The sequence below is a fragment of the Lynx rufus genome, unplaced genomic scaffold (genome assembly GCF_022079265.1).
Source record: "Lynx rufus isolate CCGP_SWC_20201006 ecotype Redwood Valley unplaced genomic scaffold, mLynRuf1.p SCAF_7, whole genome shotgun sequence".
NCBI lineage: Eukaryota > Metazoa > Chordata > Mammalia > Carnivora > Felidae > Lynx > Lynx rufus.
In genome coordinates, this window is record NW_025814889.1 from 82,472,634 (window position 1) to 82,495,498 (window position 22,865).

General features: G+C 46.8%; 1 protein-coding gene across 3 annotated transcripts; it reads left to right on the top strand.

Moving 5' to 3' along the window:
• Positions 1-1,200: 1,200 nt before the first annotated feature.
• On the top strand, positions 1,201-22,807 carry DGKA (diacylglycerol kinase alpha). 3 transcript variants are annotated; one of them, XM_047065323.1, is made up of 24 exons: positions 1,201-1,375; positions 6,792-6,933; positions 7,349-7,422; positions 7,756-7,888; positions 8,136-8,210; positions 8,674-8,723; positions 9,087-9,161; positions 9,359-9,478; positions 9,591-9,705; positions 10,438-10,526; positions 10,664-10,783; positions 10,985-11,083; positions 11,278-11,361; positions 11,579-11,652; positions 11,813-11,887; positions 12,505-12,590; positions 12,682-12,771; positions 19,915-20,075; positions 20,328-20,392; positions 21,108-21,198; positions 21,490-21,688; positions 21,799-21,919; positions 22,114-22,174; positions 22,448-22,807. In XM_047065323.1, the coding sequence occupies exons 2-24, from the start codon at positions 6,870-6,872 to the stop codon at positions 22,529-22,531; spliced, it is 2,205 nt and encodes a 734-aa protein (XP_046921279.1). In that variant the 5' UTR covers positions 1,201-1,375; positions 6,792-6,869; the 3' UTR covers positions 22,532-22,807. The 3 variants fall into 3 exon arrangements, with proteins under 3 accessions (XP_046921279.1, XP_046921280.1, XP_046921281.1); XM_047065325.1 differs by lacking the exon at positions 1,201-1,375 and adding an exon at positions 2,146-2,201; XM_047065324.1 differs by lacking the exon at positions 6,792-6,933 and having other exon boundaries at positions 1,206-1,375.
• The last annotated feature ends 58 nt before the right edge of the window (positions 22,808-22,865 follow it).

Consider the following 22,865-nt stretch of genomic DNA (forward strand, 5'->3'; position numbering starts at 1 on the left):
TGTATGATGGAGTAGAGATCCTAAAGAAGACACAAAGAAGCCTAGAGTATGACTGGTTTCACTTTATTCCTTATTAGAGATCACCCTATGCTCCACTTTGAAGTCTCAAAAAAAAAGAGGTCTTTAGAGGAACAATTTAACTTCAAGCAAGGACATAACTGAGGATGATGGAATGAAAAACACAGGTCATATGTAGGATGGTATCACTGCTAGTGATATTTGCAAGGAAAGCTGAGTGCCTTAGGCTTGGTATCATTCCAGAATTTCTAGATGAAGGGTCCAGGAGCAGAAAACTGGAAAAGGTAGTATGGGACTTGTGCTTTCTTATATTGTTTGTTTATGATGGCTTAGAGTCGTAAGGCTTTACACACACACACACACACACACACACCCAAGCTACTCATTGGTGCAGTCCTTAAGCTGGACTGTGTCTTTGGCTGTCCTACAGAACTAAGTACAGGACCTGGTGCATAGTGGGCCTTCAAAAGTGCTCTTGACTCCTTATGACTAAAGAGGTCGTATAAGAAGGGGAGATAGGGGTGCTTGGCTGCCTCAGTGGGTGGAGCATGCAACATTTGGTCTTGGGGTTGTAAATTCAAGTCCCACATTGGGTGTGGAGATTAGTTAAAAATAAAATATTGAAAAAAAGGGGGGGGTGGATAAAGGATGGGGAGTGGCAGGGCCCTTGTCTTTTTAAGACTGGGAGACAGGAGCAGAGAGACAGACTTTCTCCAATCCCTTTCATCTCCCTCAGATTTTCAGATGCAACAGTACTCCCAAACCCTATTACTCAGCAGCTATATTTCTGATAAAAATGGAGGACTCTCTTCCAACAAGCCTGTCTGGAAACAAGCAAGAACTGCTTAGATCCCTCTGTTTCCACTAGAGGGCCTCATGTATTCATTCCTTCTCCTCTCCAACCCCCACCAAAAGTATGTATATACTGTGTGTGTGTGTGTGTGTGTGTGTGTGTGTGTGTGTGCGCGCGCGCGCGCGCGCACATACACAACATATATACACCACACACGCACAGGCTTCCAGTCAGAGCTTTCCCCTCCCCCTCTCTTCTACCACCAGCTGTTAAGAGGAAAGATTCCAGGAAATCAAGCCCTTGTTACTGTGCCCTACTTCAATGAGGGTTAGGAGGGGTTAGCCTGGGTTGGGGCGGGGCCAAGGAGCAGGATGCCTGGGTCCCCAGTTCCTACCAGTTAGTCCTAGGCCTCTGTCTATCTCCCTTGCACTACCAGCCTCACCATCATCCATGCTGCCCTAAGAGCCTTAACTTCAGAAGTTTCCAGACAGGAACTGCTGAAAGGATCTTCTTTCAACCTTACGTTTGGCCAGGGTCTTCTACACCACCTGCCAGGGCCAGCAGGTAAAATGGGAGGGTTAGGGCATGGAGAAAGAGTGGACACAGACCAGAGTTCCCTTTGCACCTAAACCACCCCAGAATTAAGGGAAGGCCGTGAGTCTTGAGACAAGGAGGTGTACTTACATTGGGGAAAACAAGTCTGAGCCATCTGGGGTTTGGGTTTTAGGGAGGTGAGGAAACTAGAGGTAAAGGTAGGCCTCAAACACTGTTAAGCAGTGCAGAGCCCATGGGAGGAGGGAGGCGTTTGTGTGTCAGGATGTAGAGTCTGGGACTCTGGGCTTGCTGCTGTGGGATCTTTTGAGTATGAATTCGGTCAATGGAGGATGGAAAAGAGTTGGGAAGGGAAGTCCCCCAGATGGCAGCAACTGGGAGAGGGTTAGACGTCGCCTAGGTGTGCCGCTGCCAAGCTGTGCCATCATCGGCCCCGCCCCCTATGTTGGCCTCCCAGGGTTGGGATGAGGGGAGAGGCTGTGAATGATTAGAAAAAAGGGCAGATGGATAGAAACCGAGCTGTCCCGAGGCGGGAAGATGAGAAGTGCAGGATGTGGAGAAAGTGGCGCAGACCAGAGCCCTACAGATATTGGGGAGGTGGGAAGATCAGGCTTGGCGAGCTGGAAACAGGGAGCTCTCCAGACTGGAGTTCCCGGAGTTGGGGGCGCCGGGATTGGGCGCAGGCGGGCCGGCCGGGGTCGGGGGCGGGCAGCTGTGTCGTCAGGAACGGGGCGGCCTCGCGGCAGCCGCGCCTGCCTGGTCCGTCCCCTCCAGCCCAGCTCGGGCTCCAGCTCCCGCGCCGCGCTTCAGCTCCCACCGCGCGCCCTCCGCAGGCAAGGTAGAGACCCCGCGAGCCCCCCGCGCCTCCCTCCCTCCCACCGGAGCAGGAGGGGGCGGGGGCCGCGGGAGGGGCCGCTGCTCGGGCTGGGGTAGGGCTGCTGGGCCGAGAAGGAGGAAGCCTGACAGCTGGAGCGGGTAGCTAGAAGGGTTTGCGCCAGGACTCGGGGGGCAGCGGGAGAATGGGCCAGAGCCCCGCAGGCAGCGTCTCCCCCAGACCTTCCCCTCCATCCCTCCTGCTCATTCGGAGGGATGGTGAAGCTCGGCTCCTGGGGACCCGAATGGAAGCAAAGTCCGTTTTGGAACCTTCACAACACTGCATGGGTGCAGAAGGATTCTTGTTTGGCCTCCTGGTCCCCAACTTCCCACCCCGTCCTTTCCACACCTGTCACCGGGAAGTTTCTGAAACTACCTGGATCTGAATCCCACTTTTCACCTTTAAATGGGGGGAAATGAACCTCACTGAGGAAGAAATGTGATTATTACTGGGCATCTCCTCAGCCTCAGAACGTTTGAGCCCACATCCCCCAACCATGCCAACATCGTAACTTCCTCCTGTACTACACATTGACACATGCAGGCTCCCGAGCGCGTACACACACACACACACACACACACACACACACACACACCACCCCTTAATCAGTCAACACTCCCATCTGCAAGATGTATGTAGGCTTACCGAATTTTGGGACTTCAAGCCAAATGATTCCTTGGGGGGCAGGGGGCACTGACTTGTAGCAGGGATGGGCAGGAAAGAATAGACCCTCCGTCAGTCCTGGGAAAGAGGAGGAGGGTGCAGGCCCTGGTGTGGTTAAGGGATTCCGAAGTCTAGGTAATCAGGCCTGGGCTTGCTGCTTGGGGTTCCTTGCTGGGTCAGCCTGAATGTTCTGGGGACATAGCTCATTCTTCAGTAATGGTAAATCTATATGACTTGAAATGGGAGTGATGAATGTTGAAGTGAAAAAGGAAATTTTAAATGTTTGCACTGGCCTTGGAAATCATATGTACCTCTTGGTTACCAGCAATTTTAGTGTTTACTGTTTAAAATAAGATCTAGAAAACAGAGGCTCTGAGATTTAATGGAGGTCTAGAGTCTGGGTGTCCCTGCGAGAGTGGCTCTCTGACTGGGCCTCAGTTTCTTGCTCTGTAAAATGTGAGAGTTGGTACCTCCCAGCTCTGAATATGTTCTAGGATTCTCTGCCTCCAAGTCAACTTACTTTCTCACCCCAGGTTGGTAGGGGCGGGCAGGGAAGCCAGGGGAGGGAAGGGAAGGGTGAGTCACAAAGAGCTGGCAGGCGGGCAGCAGACCGACCCCACCCTCCCAGCCCTGGCATTCGCCTAGACTAGCCCAGGTTATAGCCTCAGGGTTAGTATGGAGCAGGTAGGACAAAATTGGATTTGTTCCAGCTCTAGGGTCCAGGATCCTATAGTTTATTGCGATTCGGCAACAGGGGCAGCCAAACTTTCAGTGAGGGAAGTCAAGAGGACAACTGAAAAGATACCAGGAGCCCTTATGTCCAAGGTCCCAGCCCAGAGGTATCCTTGGACCCTGATGGTCTAGTTTCTCGCCACCTCCTCACCCTCCCAAAGGCAAAGTGCAGTATCCTAATACTACATGTCTGTGCCTGAAATGACACAATAAGGGCAAGTGTACAACTGGGCTTCACTGCTGCTGGGAGTCCTTAGAATTTATGCCTTCCTGTGTCAAAGACATCATTTTTCCTAATTTCCAGATGTGTTTCTCTGTGTACCACCCTCATATAACTACAACAACAACAATAACAGCAACGACAAGAATAGCTAACATTTACTGAGTTCTTCTTCTGTGCCATGCCGTTTGCTAAGTATATTGCATGTATTATCTTACTTAATCTCCATGCTGTGACTGATTTCTCTATGTACCCATTTTACCAATGAGGAAACAGGTTCAGGAAGATGAAATAACTCACCCAAGAGCTAGGATTCTAATCCATGCCTGTATAATTAAAACATCCATTCTCTTAAGCTGTACTAAAAACTACATATAAGATGTGGGGGGGGGGGCTAGGAAGGGTCATTGTGAAAAGAGAGACATGTCCTCTTTCCTGTTCATCGTCCCTCCTTTGCTCTCTCCTTGTCACTTTCTCTCTCAGATTTCATTTCCTAGAATCTTGGAGCCATTTAAGAATCCCCAGGGGTAATCAGAGAGGCTAATTAAGCCATACAGGCCCAATTAACCCTAACACTATTATGTATTCATTAGATCTGTTGGCAATAGAAGTTGGATTATAGTCATTGAAAAGAGCCAGATGGGTGGAGTCCTTTTCCCCAGAATATCAGTGTCCCAGAACTCCCTTCTTATTGTTCCCAGAGAACCTCAGAACAGGAATGGTATACTACATAGACAGGGACAGCAGAGATGTCCCAAGGGCAGAGGCTGCAGAGAAGATTCTTGCACCATCAGAAAGGAAATTCTTGTAGGCCCTAACTGCCTCCTTGAGCCTTACCCAACTAACCCTAAATGAGTGGGCAGAGGGGAGGCAGGAGCCCTAGATGGAGTGCCACAATAAGTGCTTTTTAGCATCATTCGTTCATTTAACAAATATCTACCAAGCACCTCCTAAATGTGTTCCAAATTGTTTCATATTCCCCTGTCAGGACGGACACTATGGAATCCCATTTAACCATATTTGGACTAGCATTTCCAACATATGGCTCCCTAACTTTACACTACTATTTGTACAACCAATATGGAGCACCTACAACATGTTGAGCGCCGGTCAAGGTATTGGGGATATAGTGGTGAACAACACTGACAAGTTCCTGCCCTTGTGGAATTTACAAGTTCTTGCCCTTGTGGAAGGCGAACAGTAAACAAAGAAGCAAATAAATTAGCAAGATAGTTTCTGTGTGCGATAATAAGTACTATGAAGGGAACAAAGGAGAGTGCTGTGCAAAGGGGGGGGGCCTACTTTAGGAGAGAATGATCAGGGAAGGTCTCTTGAAGAAGCTGACATTTCAGCTTAGGCAAAGAAGTCAGCTCTGCCAAGAAGGGAAAGGATGTTCTAGGCAGAGAGAACAGTAAGTCTCATGGCCCTGAGCAGGGAAGAACTTGGCTTAAGGAACAGAAAGGAGGGCAGTGAGATTAGAAGAAGGCAGTATGTGGAGGGGAGAGTAGAACAAGAGGAGGACAGGGAGAGGCAGGGGCCCCATCATGTGGTTTTTGGGGTAGAGAGAGCTTTGACTCCTCCACTTACCACCTGCCTTGGGAAGTCCCAACCTCTTCAAACTCCAGTTTCTTCGTGTGTGGAATGGCTCTACCAGTAATTTCTTATCTCATGGGATTTGATTATAATTGTTAGTGCAGTGAGAGCTACCATTTCCTGTAGGCCTTCTATATGCAGGTGTTACGCTGGTACTTTTCATACAGGATTTAACTTCATACTCACAACTGTGACAGATAGGTATCATTCTTCCCATTTTACAGATATAATTTGTCCAAATCACACAGCAGTACCAGATCTAAGGATGGGACCCAGATATGACTAACCCTAGTTTTGCTGACTCCTAGACAGTGCTATACTATACTAATGTAAGATATAACTGTTATTGCTGTTATTGAATCTTCAAGCCAAGTTGCCCTCTGCGACTTGGCCCTTGTTGTCAGTGGTCAGCATGATCCACGTGAGGGTCCCTGGGTCCCAAGGCTGTAAGTTAGGGCTCCCTAAACACTGGTAATCTAGCAGGGTGTAAGGAAAAACCTGAATCTGAGACTCCTGCACTCAGCTCAACCCTCCTAGAACTGGGAGGCCAGATGGATAGATGTTCAGAGACTTCTCCTACCTCCTTCCAGTCGCGCGCCAGCCTGGGGTCCCCGCCCTTCCCCGGTAGAGCTCTGCGGGACTCAGGCGAGGCGGGGCCAGGGCTGAGGACACGGCCAGAGCTGGTTCTGTGTCGCGCGTCAAAAGCGCTAGAGGTCGTTGAGGGGCGTGGGTGGTTCGGGAAGTGGGCGGGTGAGTAGTGCTGAGGCCCGAGGCCCGAGGCAGAGCAAGATGGGATCGTGGCCGGGGAGGCGTGCCACAGCCGCTGTGGGAACGGCCGCAAAGGCAGAAGGGCCGGGACTGAGGGATGCGAGATGGGAGAGGGAGCAGGCTCAGAAGAGACTGCAAAGACTGGGGGTGGTGGGAGAAAGGGTAGAAACAGGAGAGGGACAGGGACACACCCACAGAGACATACATAGACTGGGAAAGCGATGGGGGGGTGAAGGAGTGGGAGTTGGGGAGGGTGGGGGGAGGATAATGAGTGTGTGGGGAGAGTGGGAGATGGATTGGGACAGATTGGGGGAGAAATCAGAAAGCTGGAGAAGGATCCAGAAATGGAGGGGAAAGAGTCAGAGATGAGTCAGAGAAACAGAGACATAGGACAGACTCTGTAAGGGAGAGACAGACACATGGGAGAGCTACACGGGGAAAGGAAGAGACTGGGGAGGGACTCAGAGAAAAGGAAAGAACAGAAGTAAGAGTAGGAGTGGACAATGAACGGAGCAGACAGAAGCAAAGACGAAGACAGCTGGCTCTTCCCACCACATACTCTTGCCATCTCCCTCCAGAGTTACCCTTGGAAGCAGAGGTCCAGGCAGAGGTATTACCAAGTCATCTTTGTGGCCCTCCTTCAGAATAAAAGAAAGATGGCCAAGGAGAGGGGCCAAATAAGCCCCAGTGATTTTGCCCAGCTGCAGAAGTACATGGAATGTGAGTCTTCCTCTCAGTCCTCAAGTTCGGCAGACTTACCCCAGAGAATCCCTGCTCCACATCCCTGCTTCCCCGAGTTTCCCCAGCAGCCCAAAGCCAGCCATAGGCATGGGAAAGGGGGGAGAGAGAGATGGGGAGACATCTGCGGTCTCAACTTTCTACCCACCTTCTCTGAACCTTAACAGCCTGCCCCAAGTCTCAGAGAAAAGATGTAAAGAGAGGTACCGCTCTGGAGCATCTGAAATGTTATCCTCGCGGTATTTCTCTGTGCATTTCTGTGTTTCTTCTTGGAATTCTTCTTTCTTTATCTTACTTTACTCTTTTTTTCCTGTTGGATGTCTGGGTGGGACTCTGGCAGAGGGCAGGGAGAACCAAACCAGACTAATGCACTTCTTTCATCCTCTTCACACCCTAGACTCCACCCAAAAGGTCAGTGATGTCCTAAAGCTCTTCGAGGATGGCGAAATGGCTGAATATCTCCAAGGAGATGTGAGTGACATCTGGGAAATCCTCTCCTTGACCAACCCCTCCCATCTTTGATTTTGTTATCCCACTGGGATCCCCAATTTCCAGTGATTATTCTGGGCCCACCCCTTGCTATCCTCCCTCTAGATACCCCTGTGTCCACTGTTACTACAGCTATTGCTATAGGACAAAGCAAGAGATTCTGATTCAGTACTCAGCCTTGAGAAGAAACTATATTTCTGCCTTGGATGCTTCTTGGCTCTGCAACTTACTGTCTCTGTCCTCACTACTCCTAATTCTTCAGTCCTCAACTCCCATCCTGCATACTTCCTAGGGTAATGCTTGTTCTCATCATAGGCCATTGGGTACAAGGGATTCCAGCAATTTTTGAAAGTCTATCTGGAAGCAGATAATGTTCCCAATCACCTAAGTCTGGCACTGTTTGAATCCTTCAAGACGGGTCACTGTTTAGAAGACACTGTGAAAAATGGTATGATCATGTAGGTGGGACAGGGCTGGGCTTCCAAAAGAAAACTGAAATTAGTATGAGTGTCGGGGTGAGAGTTGAACTGAGTCACGTGTTGGGGGCAGGGTTGGGGAAAAGAGGTAGAGGATAGCCATGCTGGTCTGGGAACTGGAGGGAGGAAAGTTAAAGGGAAGAGTTGGAACAAAGGCAAAGAGAAGAGCCACGGTGGAGAGAGCCCCAGCCTCAGAAATGCTGTACTTTCTGTAACCAGATCTGGTATGTCTCAGTGATGTCTCCTGCTACTTTTCCCTTCTGGAGGGTGGCCGGCCAGAAGACAAGCTAGAATGTGAGTTGTAATCCTGGACTGGAAGAGGGGAAGAAAGGAGAGGGAAGAGGAGGTGTTCTCCAGCCTTCTTTCCCCTATGTTTTCAGGATTCCTAAGGGCTCACGGGGCCAGACAAAGATGGGGCCAGAGAATGGACCCATTTCCTCTGTTCCCCCAGACTCCTATACCTAATGCCATCTATCATAGTTATCCCAGTTCCCATGTCCTGTATGCTTTAATGTGGGTATCCTGGGGGTGTTCTTGGGTTGTGGGAGGTGCGTGTTGTCTCCCCAACTAGATTCACCAAGAGCGGAATCCAGGCCTGTTTCCCCTCCTTTTTTGTCTCCTTTCTCAGTCCCAGCACCAGGCTCTGGGCTTTTCATCTAAAAGTTCTCTCCCATGTCTTTATTATTCCTGTATTCTGTTATTAATTTTTTTGGTATCCCTCACAAACTGACCCTGGCCCCCCTAAAACACCCCACAGTCACCTTCAAGCTGTACGACACGGACAGAAATGGGATCCTGGACAGCTCAGTGAGTTGGGGGACCTGTATGCTGGCCAAGGGAGTATGTGTCCATTTGTCTGTGCCCTCCTGTCCCAACTCTTCCAAGATCCTTAAGAAGCAGAGGAAGCTAGAGGGATAAGTCAAATCCTCCAGGACTAAATTTGGGAGTGGGTCCCCAGCTCCTGCCTCCTAAAAGTAGAGGCTAGAGACATGAATTGGGGGCTGCCTTGCAAACATACCAAAACACATAGACACTCGTTTACTTGGCAGAGACACCTGAGAATGAGAGGTGGCTCTCGGGGTGGAACCCAGGAACCCTGATTTCTAGAGAAGAGTTGAATGGTGGTAAGGAGGTGGGATATGGCTGTGGCTCTTACCTTTTGGCCCCCAGGAAGTGGACAGAATCATCATACAGATGATGCGAGTAGCTGAATACCTGGATTGGGATGTGTCTGAGCTGAGGCCGGTAAGGCGGTTTTTCCTTAATGTCCCTCCTTGTGCCTTTTCCCTGGTGAGTCCTATATCTACCTTACCCCTTTTCTGAAGGCAGCTCGGTTCCCTGGGCTAGGATAGCAGTGGGCTGGATTGCCTAGGGGGCAGCACCGAGAAGTGTCAGATCTGAGAGTCCATTCACACTAAAAGTCCCCTCCATTCTCTGCTCAGATTCTTCAGGAGATGATGAAAGAGATTGACTATGATGGCAGCGGCTCTGTCTCCCTAGCTGAGTGGCTCCGGGCTGGGGCCACCACCGTGCCACTGCTAGTGCTACTGGGTCTGGAGATGGTGAGTAGGAGAGACTTGTGAGGATGGGTAGGATAGCTGCTCTGGGATGTGTTTGCCAGAGGCTGGCCCTCTAAGGGCTTAGACACTCTTTACATCTGTTGTGCCCTCCCAGACTCTGAAGGACAATGGGCAACACATGTGGAGACCCAAGAGGTTCCCCCGACCAGTCTACTGCAACCTGTGCGAGTCAAGCATTGGTCTTGGCAAACAGGGGTTGAGCTGTAACCGTGAGTGATGGGGCCTGGGAGTGTGGGAGCAGAGGGGCACCCTGGCTATCTGCAGGACATGGTGCTTTGAACTTAGAGAGAGCTGGGTTTGAATCCTGGGTTCTGACATTGACTAGTTATGTGGGAAAGCCATACACTTCCTTCCTTCCTTTCTTTCTTTCTTTCCTTCCTTCCTTCCTTCCTTCCTTCCTTCCTTCCTTCCTTCCTTCCTTCTTTTTCTCTTTCTTTCTTGAAATACAGTTGACACATAATGTTACGTTAGTTTAAGGTGTATGACATAGCCACATAACTTCTTTAAGCCTCAATTTAAAATGAGGTTTTAAACTAAAAATGAGGTAATTGTGAGCATTACATAAGTTGATGCACGAAGAGTAGTTCACAAGGTGCGTGTACATATTATTGAGTCTACAGTAAAAATTAGCTGCTATTATTATTATTATTATTATCTATTATTAAATCTGGGCCTCCTTTGCATCTTTCAGCTGAGTTCCTGGCATTTGGAAAGAGTGGGGGTAGGCATGTGGTAGCAATTGCTTTTTTATGGGGAAGAGTGAGAAAAAGGCACGGGTCTTGGAGGTGAGCCCCCACCTCAAACTTTAATTCTCTACCACACTCTCACAGCAAGGGCTTATACGTCTTGTTTCAGTGAATGATCCCGCCTTACACCCAGGTAAGGAGGAAATAGAGGGAGGGGCTGCAGCTAAGGCTCTGACCTTCTTCCTTCTTGCCCAGTCTGTAAGTACGTCGTTCATGACCAGTGTGCCATGAAGGCCTTGCCTTGTGAAGTCAGCACCTATGCCAAGTCCCGGAAGGACATTGGTGTGAGTGATCCCATAACCACCCCATTACCACCTGCATCCTGGCCCTTGCCCTAGGCCTTGGCCACTTGCTGCCCTCAAGCCCTTCCACTAGTCTCTGCTCAGACTCTCTCAGACAAGGGATTGCCTTTCTCCCCAAGGTCCAATCACATGTGTGGGTGAGAGGAGGCTGTGAGTCTGGCCGATGTGACCGCTGTCAGAAAAAGATCCGCATTTACCACAGTCTGGTCGGACTGCATTGTGTGTGGTGCCACCTAGAGGTCAGTTTGGGAGCTGTCCTCCAGCCTATGCCTTGGGGCCCCTTCCTAAACTGCCCTCTCTGCACTGGCCTCCCTGACTGCATCTTCCTGGCAGCCACCGTTGCCCTTGCTCCCAAGGGCTCTCTTTCCAGCACTAGGCCCTCAAGTTGAGAGGTGTTGGGGTTCTCTCCATGCTGTCTGCATGCCCACCTTGTCTTTCAGATTCATGATGACTGCCTGCAAACCATGGGTCATGAGTGTGACTGTGGGCTGCTCCGGGATCACATCCTGCCTCCATCGTCCATCTATCCCAGCGTCCTGGTGAGACCCTTGGGCAGTGCCTAGGAGGGGGCAGGAAGGGTGCTTCCCTGATTTAAGCCCTCCCCACCCCCCCCACACACCATGCCGTTTAGAGCAGAGAGCCTATACCTTTTAGGATTCAAGTCAGACTCTCATCTGTTTAGGGATTCACACACAATCCAGTTTTCCTTCTCTTTGCTTCCCTCCCTTTCTAGGCCTCTGGACAGGAGCGTAAAATTAACAAAGCAAGCCAGAAGACCACAGATGATTTAAGTTTGAGCACCTTTGAGGCTCTGCGGGTACATGTTGGGGGTGGGTTTTTCTTGGCTGGAGCCCTCATGGGAGGAAATTAAGTGGGAAACCTGGGGAATGGTGCCTGTTCTCCAGAAGCCCCACCGTGGTAGGGGAGGGGGAAGCATTGTGGGGGAATGTCAGCCTTCTGCCCCTGTCTCCAGGGTCTATCTTAACTCTGACAAAACCCTGTTTTCCTTATCTTTGTTTTTTCCCCAAATTCAGATTGACCCTGTTTCTAACACCCACCCACTTCTGGTCTTTGTCAACCCTAAGAGTGGCGGGAAGCAGGGGGAGAGGTGAGAAGAGATATACTGGGTCTTCTAAGATGGGGAAGGAGGACCGACAGAGGTTGGGAATTCTGTGTATATGGAGGGGATGTACTTGAGGAGGACATCAAAAGGGTAGAGTACAGAATATCCATACCCCGCCTTGAACTTTCCTTTTTCCCTCACACAGGGTGCTTTGGAAATTCCAGTATCTACTAAACCCTCGACAGGTGTTCAACCTCCTAAAAGATGGTCCTGAGCCAGGGTGAGTATAGGTTAGGGGCTATATCACAGTGTTTGTATGTGTCTGCTTGTGTATGTTGGGGGAGAGCAGAAAAGAGTACATGTTGGAAGGGCAGGGCTAGGGGACCTCAAGAAACCAGAATTCAGAATGCTGCCTTTATTAGCATCACTGGGTATCCCCCATCTCTGACTTCCCTGATTCATCTTTGCTGTGCTGTCAAAACATAAATGTGGCTCAGTGGGTTAAGCCTCCAACTCTTGGTTTCAGCTCAGGTCATGATCTCACAGTTCATGGGTTTGAGCCCCATGTTGGGCTTTGTGCTGACAGCAACAGAGCCTGCTTGAGGTTCTCTGTCTCCCTCTCTCTCTGCTCCTCCCCGGCTTGCTCTCTCTCTCTCAAAATAAATAAACATTAACAAATGTTAAAAACAAAATAGATACCAGTTTCTCCCTAACCACTGGGGAGTGTCTATAACTTTCCCCATTGTATTTTTTCTCTGCCCTTAATAGAAACAAGTCTTTTGACAAAGGGAAAGGGGGTCATAAGGAATGAAATATAAGAAGTAATCTGCCCATCCAGGAGTTGGTAGCCTCGGTCCTATTGTCCTTCCTCATCTTCTCTCTTACCTTTTATCTCAGGCTCAGATTCTTCAGAGATGTTCCTGGTTACCGGATTTTGGTGTGTGGTGGAGATGGCACAGTAGGCTGGATTCTAGAAACCATAGGTCAGTGCAGGGAGAGGCTCTGGGAAGGGTACCGGGGCATTGGCCTTCTAGAGCTAACTCCCTCCATCCATCTCCTGACCTGCCTCCCTAGACAAAGCCAACTTACCAGTTGTGCCCCCTGTTGCCGTGTTGCCCCTGGGCACTGGAAATGATCTGGCTCGTTGCCTAAGATGGGGAGGAGGTAAGTGATTAGAAATTGTTTTCCCGGGAATTAGGGGGAGTTGGGTAGGAAGAAAAAAGCACATGGATAAGGTGTCTAGGCATCTGTTGTAGAAAGAGCGTTGGGGAAGAAGAGAGGCACAGATGGGATGTTACCAAAGTGGATTGTCCCAAGGGAAGAAAGCTTTGGAAGAAGCAAGGACCACAGTCTGAACCTAGAAGGGTCAGGGGTGACAGTTCCCTTCCCTGTATACCTAAAAATATCCTTCTGTTTCTCCCAACCAACTTTTAGGACTCAGAGAATCAAGGAATATGGAGGTAGGGGAGGACAATGTGAGAATAAGAAAGATTGTATAAGAGCTAAGTCAGATGCTTAGTGATGGAGCTAGCAGGGAACTTGGCCATGATTCATTCCATCAATCAACCAATTAATCAGAGGTCATTCGTTCACTCATAATCATTTCTTCCCAAGTCAATTGCAACAGTCTCTTAAATATAGTCTTTGATTTCTAGTCTCTTTTTCCGTTCAAACAGAAAGAGTTTGAGGGATGATATTGGTAGATAGAGAGGCCAGGGTGGGACAGGTTGAGTTTGAGGTGTCTTGGTTTGAGGCTGTTGGATTCAGAGTCCAGTTCTGAGATCATGCAGAAGATTCTGGAATAGGGGACTGCTAAGGACAGTGAAAGGCATTCTAGGTGGAAGGAGTTGTGTAAGACCAGAAGAGCCACCAAATAGCATGGTAGTGCCTCCGTCAGGGAAAGTGTGAGTCATTGATTATGACTGGGACATGCAGTGCAAGGTGGGGAATGGGGAAGGGAAAGACTGAGTTGAATAGGGTGCAGATTATGGAGGGTCATGAATGCTGTGCTGAGAAGTTTTTAATTTTACCCTGCCAGAGACTGAGAGCAGACGGCCTACAGAAACGATTAATATTGTTTTGCATAGCTTGCCTGGAAGTGTGTTAAATTTTTTAAACTTTGGTTATTTCTGAGGAGTAGGTCATATGTTCTTCAGTTCACCACTTTTTAGCTCCCTGCTATTCACTCATTCACTTTACCTTTCTAGCCACTGAGGCATTTGAATGTGCAAACCCTGAACCATGGGGAACACTTGAACTCATGAAAAATGTAACTCAAAGAGAAAATAGGTATATCTATAAATTACATTCTCTCTATATAATAAAAATTCCTGTGTATATAAAATATTATTTCAGAATGTAAAAATATCTCTGAGTGCATACTGGTTTTTACATTTCTATTTTTTAAAGTTTTATCTATTTAAGCAATCTCTACACCCAACGTGGGGCTCAAACTCACAACCCCGTGACCAAGAGTTGCATGCCCTCTAACTGAGCCAGCCAGGCGCCCCTCTCTGAGTGTATATGATAATCTAAATCTTGTATATAAACTATATGACCAGCTTTGGGAGCCAGTTTTTATTTTATTTTATATTTTATTTTATTTTATGTTTAAAGATCGTATTTTTAAGCAATCTCTACACCCAATGTAGAGCTGAAACTTACAACCCCGAGACAAAGAGTTGCACGCTCTACCACCTGAGCCAGCCAGGCACCCCAAGCCAGTTTTTAAATCTTCAATATCTAACTTTGGTTTTACTTACAATATTAGACCCTCTGAAATTGTATATTTGGGGTCTTCACTGTGCGTTCTGCAAATGAGACTCTCATAGAAGTTTCTGGCAATTCAATCTAAATCATGAAATAATGATATAAATACCACACTAATGAAAATTTGTGTTGATATTGAAAAAAATCATAAGACTCGAAGAAGAGATGAAAGAAGTACCACAGTGGGAGCTCTGTGGAGGATGGATTGGAGGAAGGAATCAGGATAGAAAATTACCTACATTGCAATAGTCTGGTCAAGAGATGCTGAACACCAAAGCAAAGGCAACAGCAGTGCAGTTCATGAGGTAGAAACCACAGTACTTGTAACTAATGGGTTGTGGAGGAGTCTTAGGACATTTTCTAGGTTTGTGAACTGAGCATGTGGGATGCCATTTAACACAGAGAATATAGGAGGAGGACCAGTTTAAGGAAGATCAATTCAGTTTGGGCACGTTAACTTGAGGTGTCAGTGGAGCATGTGGAGGAGATGGAGATGTGTGGTGGGTAGTTACAAACAGATGTTAGGAAGATACACATTTGAGAATCATCTGTTTCTAGGAGGTAATTGACATCCTGAGAGTAGATGAGTTACCTGAGGAAAGAGGTGAAAAGAGAAGATGGACAAGGTTGGAACACCCTAGTAAAACATCCTATTTAACAGTTAAGCAGAGGAAGATGCATTATTAAAGAAGTCTGTGTTCATGTACTATTGTTGCTGCAACAAATCACCATGAGCAGTGGCTTAAAACAACACAGGTTTATCATCTTACAGTTCTGGAGGTCAGAAATCCAAATAGGTCCCACTGCACTAGAATCAAGGTATTGATTGGGAAAGGTTGTGTTTTTTCTAGAAGCTCTAGGAGAGAATTCTTTGCCTTGACTTTTCCAGTTTCTAGAAGCTGCCTGTATTCCTGGGTTCATGGCCCAGCTTCCAACCAGCAACGTTATCACTACAACCTCTGCTTCCATTGTCACATCCCTTTCCATGAGTCTTCTTTCTCGCCTTCCTCTTTCACTTAGAAGGATCCCTGTGATTATATTGGTCTTGCCCAGATAATCAAGGATAATCTCCCCCATTTAAAAATCCTTAATTTAGGGGCACCTGGGTGGTTCAGTTGGTACAGCATGCAACTCTTGATCTCCAGGTCATGAGTTTAAGCCCCATGTTGGGTGCAGAGCTTACTTAAAACAAAACAAAACAAAACAAAAAAACTTAATTTAATCCCATTGGCAAAGTCTCTTTTGCTTTGTAAGGCAACATGTTCACAGATTCCAGAGATTAGAATGTGGACATCTTTGGGGCACCTGGCTGGCTCAGTCAGTAAAGCATGCAACCTTGATCTCAGGGTTGTAGTTTTAAGCCCCACATTGGGTGTAGCAACTACATACATACATATATATGTTCATACATATATACATACATAAAATCTTTAAAAAAGAAAAAGGATTCAGACATATTTGAGGGACCATTATTCTGCCTGCCACAGACACTAAGAAGAAACAGTCAGAGAGGGTCCTCTGTAGCTTAGAGAATGGTATTTTAGAGGCCAAGTGAGGAGTTTCATGAGTTAAAAATGAGAACTAAAGATATACTGTTGGTTTTGGCAGGAATTATTGGCAATCTTGGCCAAAACAGTTTCAGCGGGGTGGCATCGGGAAAGGCAAATTACAGTGAACTGAACTATCAGTGGAATGTGAGGAAGTGGATACTTACTTTTTTTAATCGTTTTTTTCCCCTGATTACAAAAATAATACATGATTGTGGTAAAAAAACAATTCAAACATTTCAGATATACATGCCAAGAAAATTCCCTGTAATCTACTTCCTAAAGTTTTGGAATCTATTCTTCCATGTTTTTCTTTCCAGACATACTCATATGTACTTAAAAAGATCTTTCTATTGATGATGTTTTTCTTCTTTGTTTTAACTAAACCATTCATCGTGGTTATCCTTATATTTCAATATAGTCAGGTTTACCTCACTCTTTTTATTACAGAGTAGCATTCCATTTCTCTAGGAAATATTTCTAGAAGTAGAATTGCCAGCTCAAAGAGTATGAACATTTTACATTTTACTAGTTATTTTCTTTTTAAAACTTACACAAATGAGCGTCACCTGGGTGTCTTAGTCGGTTAAGCATTAGACTCTTGATTTCAATTTAGGTCATGATTTCACAGTTTGTGAGTTCAAGCCCCGCATGGGGCTGTGAGCTGACAGTGCAGAGCCTGCTTGGGATTCTCTGTCTCCCTCTCTCTCTGCTTTTCTCTCTTTCTTTCAAAAATAAATATATAAACACTAAAAAAAAAATAAAAGTTACACAAATAATATATCAGTACATTCTCATTGTAAAGACTTTAAAAGTAAAATGTATGTTTTCACATATAGGTCTCCTCCCCCTACTCCCCACCAAATTCCATGTGCCTCCCCAGAGATAACCACTGTTTCTTTTCTTGCACTCATTTTCCTGTTTTTACATGCATGCATACACACGCACATACACACATACACACACAACTTTTAAACAAACATAAATGGGATCATACTACAGAGATTGTTCTGGGACTTCTTTTTTCATTAAATAATGTCTTGGGATCTTTCCATGTTAATACACACAGATTACATTTTATATTCAATGGCTACACATTATTTCTTGGCATGAATTTGCCAAAATTTATATAACCTTCCCCTGCCGAAGGACATTTAGATTGTTTCCAATTTTGTGCTGTCTTAGACAGTACCTCAGCAAACACCCTTGTACACACATCTCTGTTCACATGTGTGTTTGTTTCTATAAGAGAAATCCTAAAAGTGAAATTGCTGCATCAAAGTATTTTCATAAAATTGGATAACATTTGGATAAAAATTGCCAAATTGCCTTCCAAAAATAAAGATCAATTTATGCTCCAACTAACAGCAAATAAGAGTGCTGGCTTATTCATAATTTCATTAACACTTGGTGTTCTCAGTCTCTATACATTTTGTCAATTTGATAGGCAACAAAAGTTAACTAATTGTTCTAATTCACATTTCTTTTAATTATTAGCAATACTGAGTGTCTTTAATGTGCATATTGGTCATTTGTATCTCTTCTGTGATTGGCTTATTTGTGTTATTTGCCCATATTCTACTAACTTTTTAGATTTAGTGATTTATAAGTATTTTTTTGAATGTTGGGGAAGTTAGTCTGTTATATGTGCTGTAGATATTTTTCCCCAGTTTGTATCTTTTTTTCGGTGTGTGTTTATTTAACCATACAGAAGTTTTAAATTTTAATATAATTGTATTTATCAGTCTTCGACATTTTGGCTCCCTGTTTTGTATTATGCTTTAGAAAGGACTTTTCCACTCAAAGAGGACAAAAACATTCACTCATGTTTTCTGCTAGAACAAATTCGGCTTCATTTTTTTACATTTAAATTTTTTTTCATGTTTATGCATTTTTGAGAGACAGAGTGCAAGCAGGGGAGAGGCAGAGAGAGAAGGAGGGAGATACAGAATCTGAAGCAGACTCCAGACTTGGAGCTGTCAGCACAGAGCCCAACATAGGGCTTGAACCTATGAACCATAAGATCATGACCTGAGCTGAAGTCTGACGCTCAACCGACTGAGCCACCCAGGCAATGTTTTTTACATTTAAATTCTTTGACCTGTCTTGGGGCACCTGGGTCATTCAGTCGGTTGAGCATCTGACTTCGGCTTAGGTCATGATCTCACAGTTGGTGAGTTCGAGCCCATGGGCTCTGCCCTAACAGCTCAGAGCCTGATGCCTGCTTCAAATTCTGTGTCACTCATTCTCTCTGTCCCTGCTCTGCTTACATTCTTTCTCTCTCTCTCAAAAATACATAAACATTAAAAAAAATTTTAAATAAATTATTTGACCCATCTTGAATTAATTTTGGTGTAAGAGTGACATCTACATCCAGCACCTTATTTTTTTTAATCTTAGAGAGAGAGCAGGGAAGAGGGGCAGAGGGAAAGAGAGAATCCCAAGCAGGCTCTGCGTGAGCTCAGTGCAGAGCATGAGGCAGGGCTTGACCCCGTGACCGTAAGATCATGACCTGAGCCGAAATCAAGAGTTGGATGCCCAAATGACTGAGCCACTCAGGTGCCCCAATCCAGCACCTTTTTTTATTGAATAGTCTATCTTTTCTCCCATGTCTTTGAAATGTAATCATATACTAAATTCACTTATATACTTGAGTCTATTTCTGGACACTCTGTTCTTTAGTATTGAACTTTTTATTCTATTCACTGTGTCAGTATCACAGTGTTTAAATACCACTGCTTCATATTGTGTTCTCTCTGGTAGAATAGGGAAAGGAAGCATGAGAGAGAGAAAGAGAATCCTTATTCATCACTCATCTTTTTCAGCAGTTTATATTTCCTTTTTTTTAATTTTTTTTACATTTTCTTTATTTTTGTTTTTTTTTCTTTTTTTAAAATTTTTTTTTCAACGTTTATTTATTTTTGGGACAGAGAGAGACAGAGCATGAATGGGGGAGGGGCAGAGAGAGAGGGAGACACAGAATCGGAAACAGGCTCCAGGCTCTGAGCCATCAGCCCAGAGCCCGACGCGGGGCTTGAACTCACGGACCGCGAGATCGTGACCTGGCTGAAGTCGGACGCTTAACCGACTGCGCCACCCAGGCGCCCCTACATTTTCTTTATTTTTGAAAGAGAGACAGACAGAGAGACAGAGACAGAGTACAAGTGGGGGAGAGGCAGAGAGAGAGGGAGACACAGAATCCAAAGCAGGCTCCATACTCTGAGCTGTCAGCACAGAGCCTGACATGGGGCTCGAACTCACAAACCATGAGATCATGACCTGAGCCGAAGTTGGACACCTAACTGACTGAGCCACCCAGGAGCCCCAGAAGTTTGTATTTTCTTGGCTGTTTTATTAATCTTTCAGATGAATTTGGTGTTATTGCTTTTTTTTTATTTTTTTAATGTTTATTTATTTTTGAGAGAGAGAGAGAGACAGAGCATGAGCAGGGGAGAAGCAGAGAGACAGGGAGACACAAAATCCAAAGCAGGCTCCAGGCTCTGAGCTGTCAGCACATAGCCTGACATGGGACTCAAACTCACAAACCATGAGATCATGACCTGAGCCGAAGTCAGATGCTTAACTGACTGAGCCACCCAGGCACCCCTAATTTGATGTTATTGTTAGATTCATATATACATTGGCAAGATTCACTCTCCATGACAGTGTGGAGAAAAGGGCCAGCAAGGGGCTGACCTTAAGATTGGTCCATGGGAGGGGTATCTGGCTGGATCAGCCGATAGAGCATGCGACTCTTGGTCTTATGGTCATGAGTTTGAGCCCCACATTGGGTGCAGAGCTTACATAAAAAGAAAGAGAGAATGGCCCATGGGAGCTCTGACCAAGCACCCTGCCCCTTCACTGGCTAGAGCTAGGAGGGTCTGCAGAACTAGGGCAGAGGATCTCTGGGAAGTTGTGGGGCTGGGAGCTAAGAAGAGGGCCCTCTGAGACCCAGGGCTCAGTACTAACCTATCTTCTTCCCCATCCTTAGGATATGAGGGACAGAATTTGGGGAAGATCCTCAAGGATTTAGAGATGAGTAAGGTGGTACATATGGATCGGTGGTCCGTGGAGGTGATACCTCAACAAACTGAAGAAAAGAGTGACCCAGTCCCCTTTCAAATCATCAATAACTACTTCTCCATTGGTGTGGTCAGTGGAGTGGGGTATGGGGGCTAGGGAGGAAGTAGGGGCTAAGAAGGGAAAGGCTAGAGCTAGTTAGAAAGAGAAGGTAGAAGTTAAAGGGGCTGTGACACAGGGAAATGAGGGGTGGGGTACAGTGGTGTGAGTTGCAAGAAAAGAACATGGGACATACTGGTGCCAAATGGGGAAGTTAAAGAGAGAGTATTCTGTGCTGAGAGAAGAGGCAGGCCTCTGATCTTACATGCCCTGAATTCTCCCCAGGATGCCTCTATTGCTCACCGATTCCACATCATGCGAGAGAAATATCCTGAGAAGTTCAACAGCAGGTAAGGGAAAGGAGGGTGGGTGCGGACATCCACAGTGGCAGGGACCAGGTTATGGCCAAGTTTTTTTGTTTTTTTGTTTTTAATTTTTTTAATGTTTATTTATTTTTGAAGGAGAGAGAGAGCATGAGAGAGGGGAGGGGGAGAGAGAGAGAGGGAGACACAGAATCTGAAGCAAGTTCTAGGCTCTGAGCTCTCAGCACAGAGCCTAACTTAGAGCCCCATGTGGGGCTCCAACTCAAAAACTGTGAGATCATGACCTGAGCCAAAGTCAGACTCTTAACCAACTGAGCCACCCAGGCACCCCATGGTTTTGTTTTTTTTTTTTAATTTATTTTTTAGTGTTTATTTATTTTTGAGAGAGACAGACAGACAGAGTGCAAGTTGGGGAGGGGCAGAGAGAGAGGGAGACACAGAATCCAAAGCAGGATCCAGGCTCTGAGCTGTCAGCACAGAGGCTGATGTGAGGCTCAAACTCACGGACCACAAGATCATGACCTGAGCCAAAGGAGGATGCTTAATTGACTGAACCACTTGGGCGCTCCTGGCCAAGTTTGACTCAGAGCACTTAGATAGGCAGTGGCACCTCTAGGAAGCTGCTCAACCAAGGCCATCCTTTCCCTGAGAGGTTGATGTCTTTCCCTGTCTCTTAGCCTTCTTCTGCCAACACTTGTGTAACTTGTCCTCTCCCTATTGGGCCTTCTTTCGGGTCATACAGAATGAAGAACAAGCTATGGTATTTCGAATTCGCCACTTCTGAATCCATCTTCTCAACATGCAAAAGGCTGGAGGAGTCTTTAACAGTTGAGGTAGGTGTGATGAGACCCGATCCTACATGCTTTTCAGCTTGTTATAACTTTGTTTCCCCCTCCACAGGAACCTTCAGAAACTTCCCCTATTCTTGAACATGTACTTTGACCCCCCCAGCTGTCCAATCCCGATTTCCCAGGTGGCATGTGCCACCAGGCACATGCATGGTGGTGCCTATTTCCTGCCACCCTTTGTAAACCTCCAACTCCTGGCCTTCGCAGTTTGTCATCTGGTGGAGGGAGGGCTCACATCCATGATTATGCCATGATTTGTGCTCTCCCCCTTCTCAGATCTGTGGGAAACCACTGGATCTGAGCAACCTGTCCCTAGAAGGTATCGCAGTGCTGAACATCCCTAGCATGCATGGTGGTTCCAATCTCTGGGGTGATACGAAGAAACCCCATGGAGATATCCATGGGATCAACCAGGCCTTGGGCGCTGCAGCTAAAGTCATCACCGACCCTGATATCCTGAAAACCTGTGTACCAGGTGAGAGGAGCAGCCTTGGGAACTGAGTGGGCAGGACCCAGGGGAAGGTGTGGCTCCCTTTGGAGGCACCCTGCTTCTGCAAACCTTATCTCCTTGCTTCCCACCTCCAGACCTAAGCGACAAGCGGCTGGAAGTGGTAGGGCTGGAGGGTGCAATTGAGATGGGCCAGATTTATACCAAGCTCAAGAATGCTGGACATCGGCTGGCCAAGTGCTCTGAAATCACCTTCCAGTAAGGAAAACTCTGGCCAGGGGCTCTGAGGGAAGGAGTAGGGCCAGGAGAGCAGAAGGGTCATGGGGATGGTAGGAAGGAGCTGTACTAGGAGATTTTCCTCAGTAACAAAGGGTCTCAAAACCAAGCCAAGAAAGAGTTTTGGTATTCAGTTGGTAAAGAAATCTCCACCAATCTGCCTTGGCCTCCCACAGCACCACAAAAACCCTTCCCATGCAAATTGATGGAGAACCCTGGATGCAGACACCCTGTACAGTGAGTATTACCTATGCCTGCTCAGAATTGAACCCTCAGGCTTCATGGATCCTAAATCTCCATTCCATCGCTTCTCTACCCTTTCCCAATGTCTGAAGTTCCCCTGTGAACCATTCCTCCCAAATCCTGATTTCTTAGCCCCTGGCCTTCCTGCCATGGCCTCTCTAGGACCCTGGTAACCCCTCTGAACTCCATAGATTTTCCCCAAAATCTCTACTGCTCCAGCCCCAAAGAACCAGGTCCTACCTCTGAACATGCCCCCTTCCCTTCCAGATCAAGATCACCCACAAGAACCAGATGCCCATGCTTGTGGGCCCACCCCCTCGCTCCTCCAATTTCTTTGGCTTCTTGTGCTGAAGGGGACACCTCAGCCTCCAAGCCAGCCTTGAACCCACCTCTTCATCCCTGGACTCTACTCCTAGGCTCTGTACATTGCTGCCACACCCTCCTGCCAGCTCAGGAGAGTGTTCCTTCACCCTCAAAATATTTATTATCCTGCACCACTTCCACTATTCGCCATGCACATGTGCGTGCACACACACACACACACACACACACACACACCCCACTACCACCACCACAAACACATACATTGAAAGTGCCTCATCTAAATAAAATGACTTTTTCCCCCCACTGGGATATCTGTTAAGTAAATGGTACACCTCCTTTCTGTATACCTCCACTCTGTAAA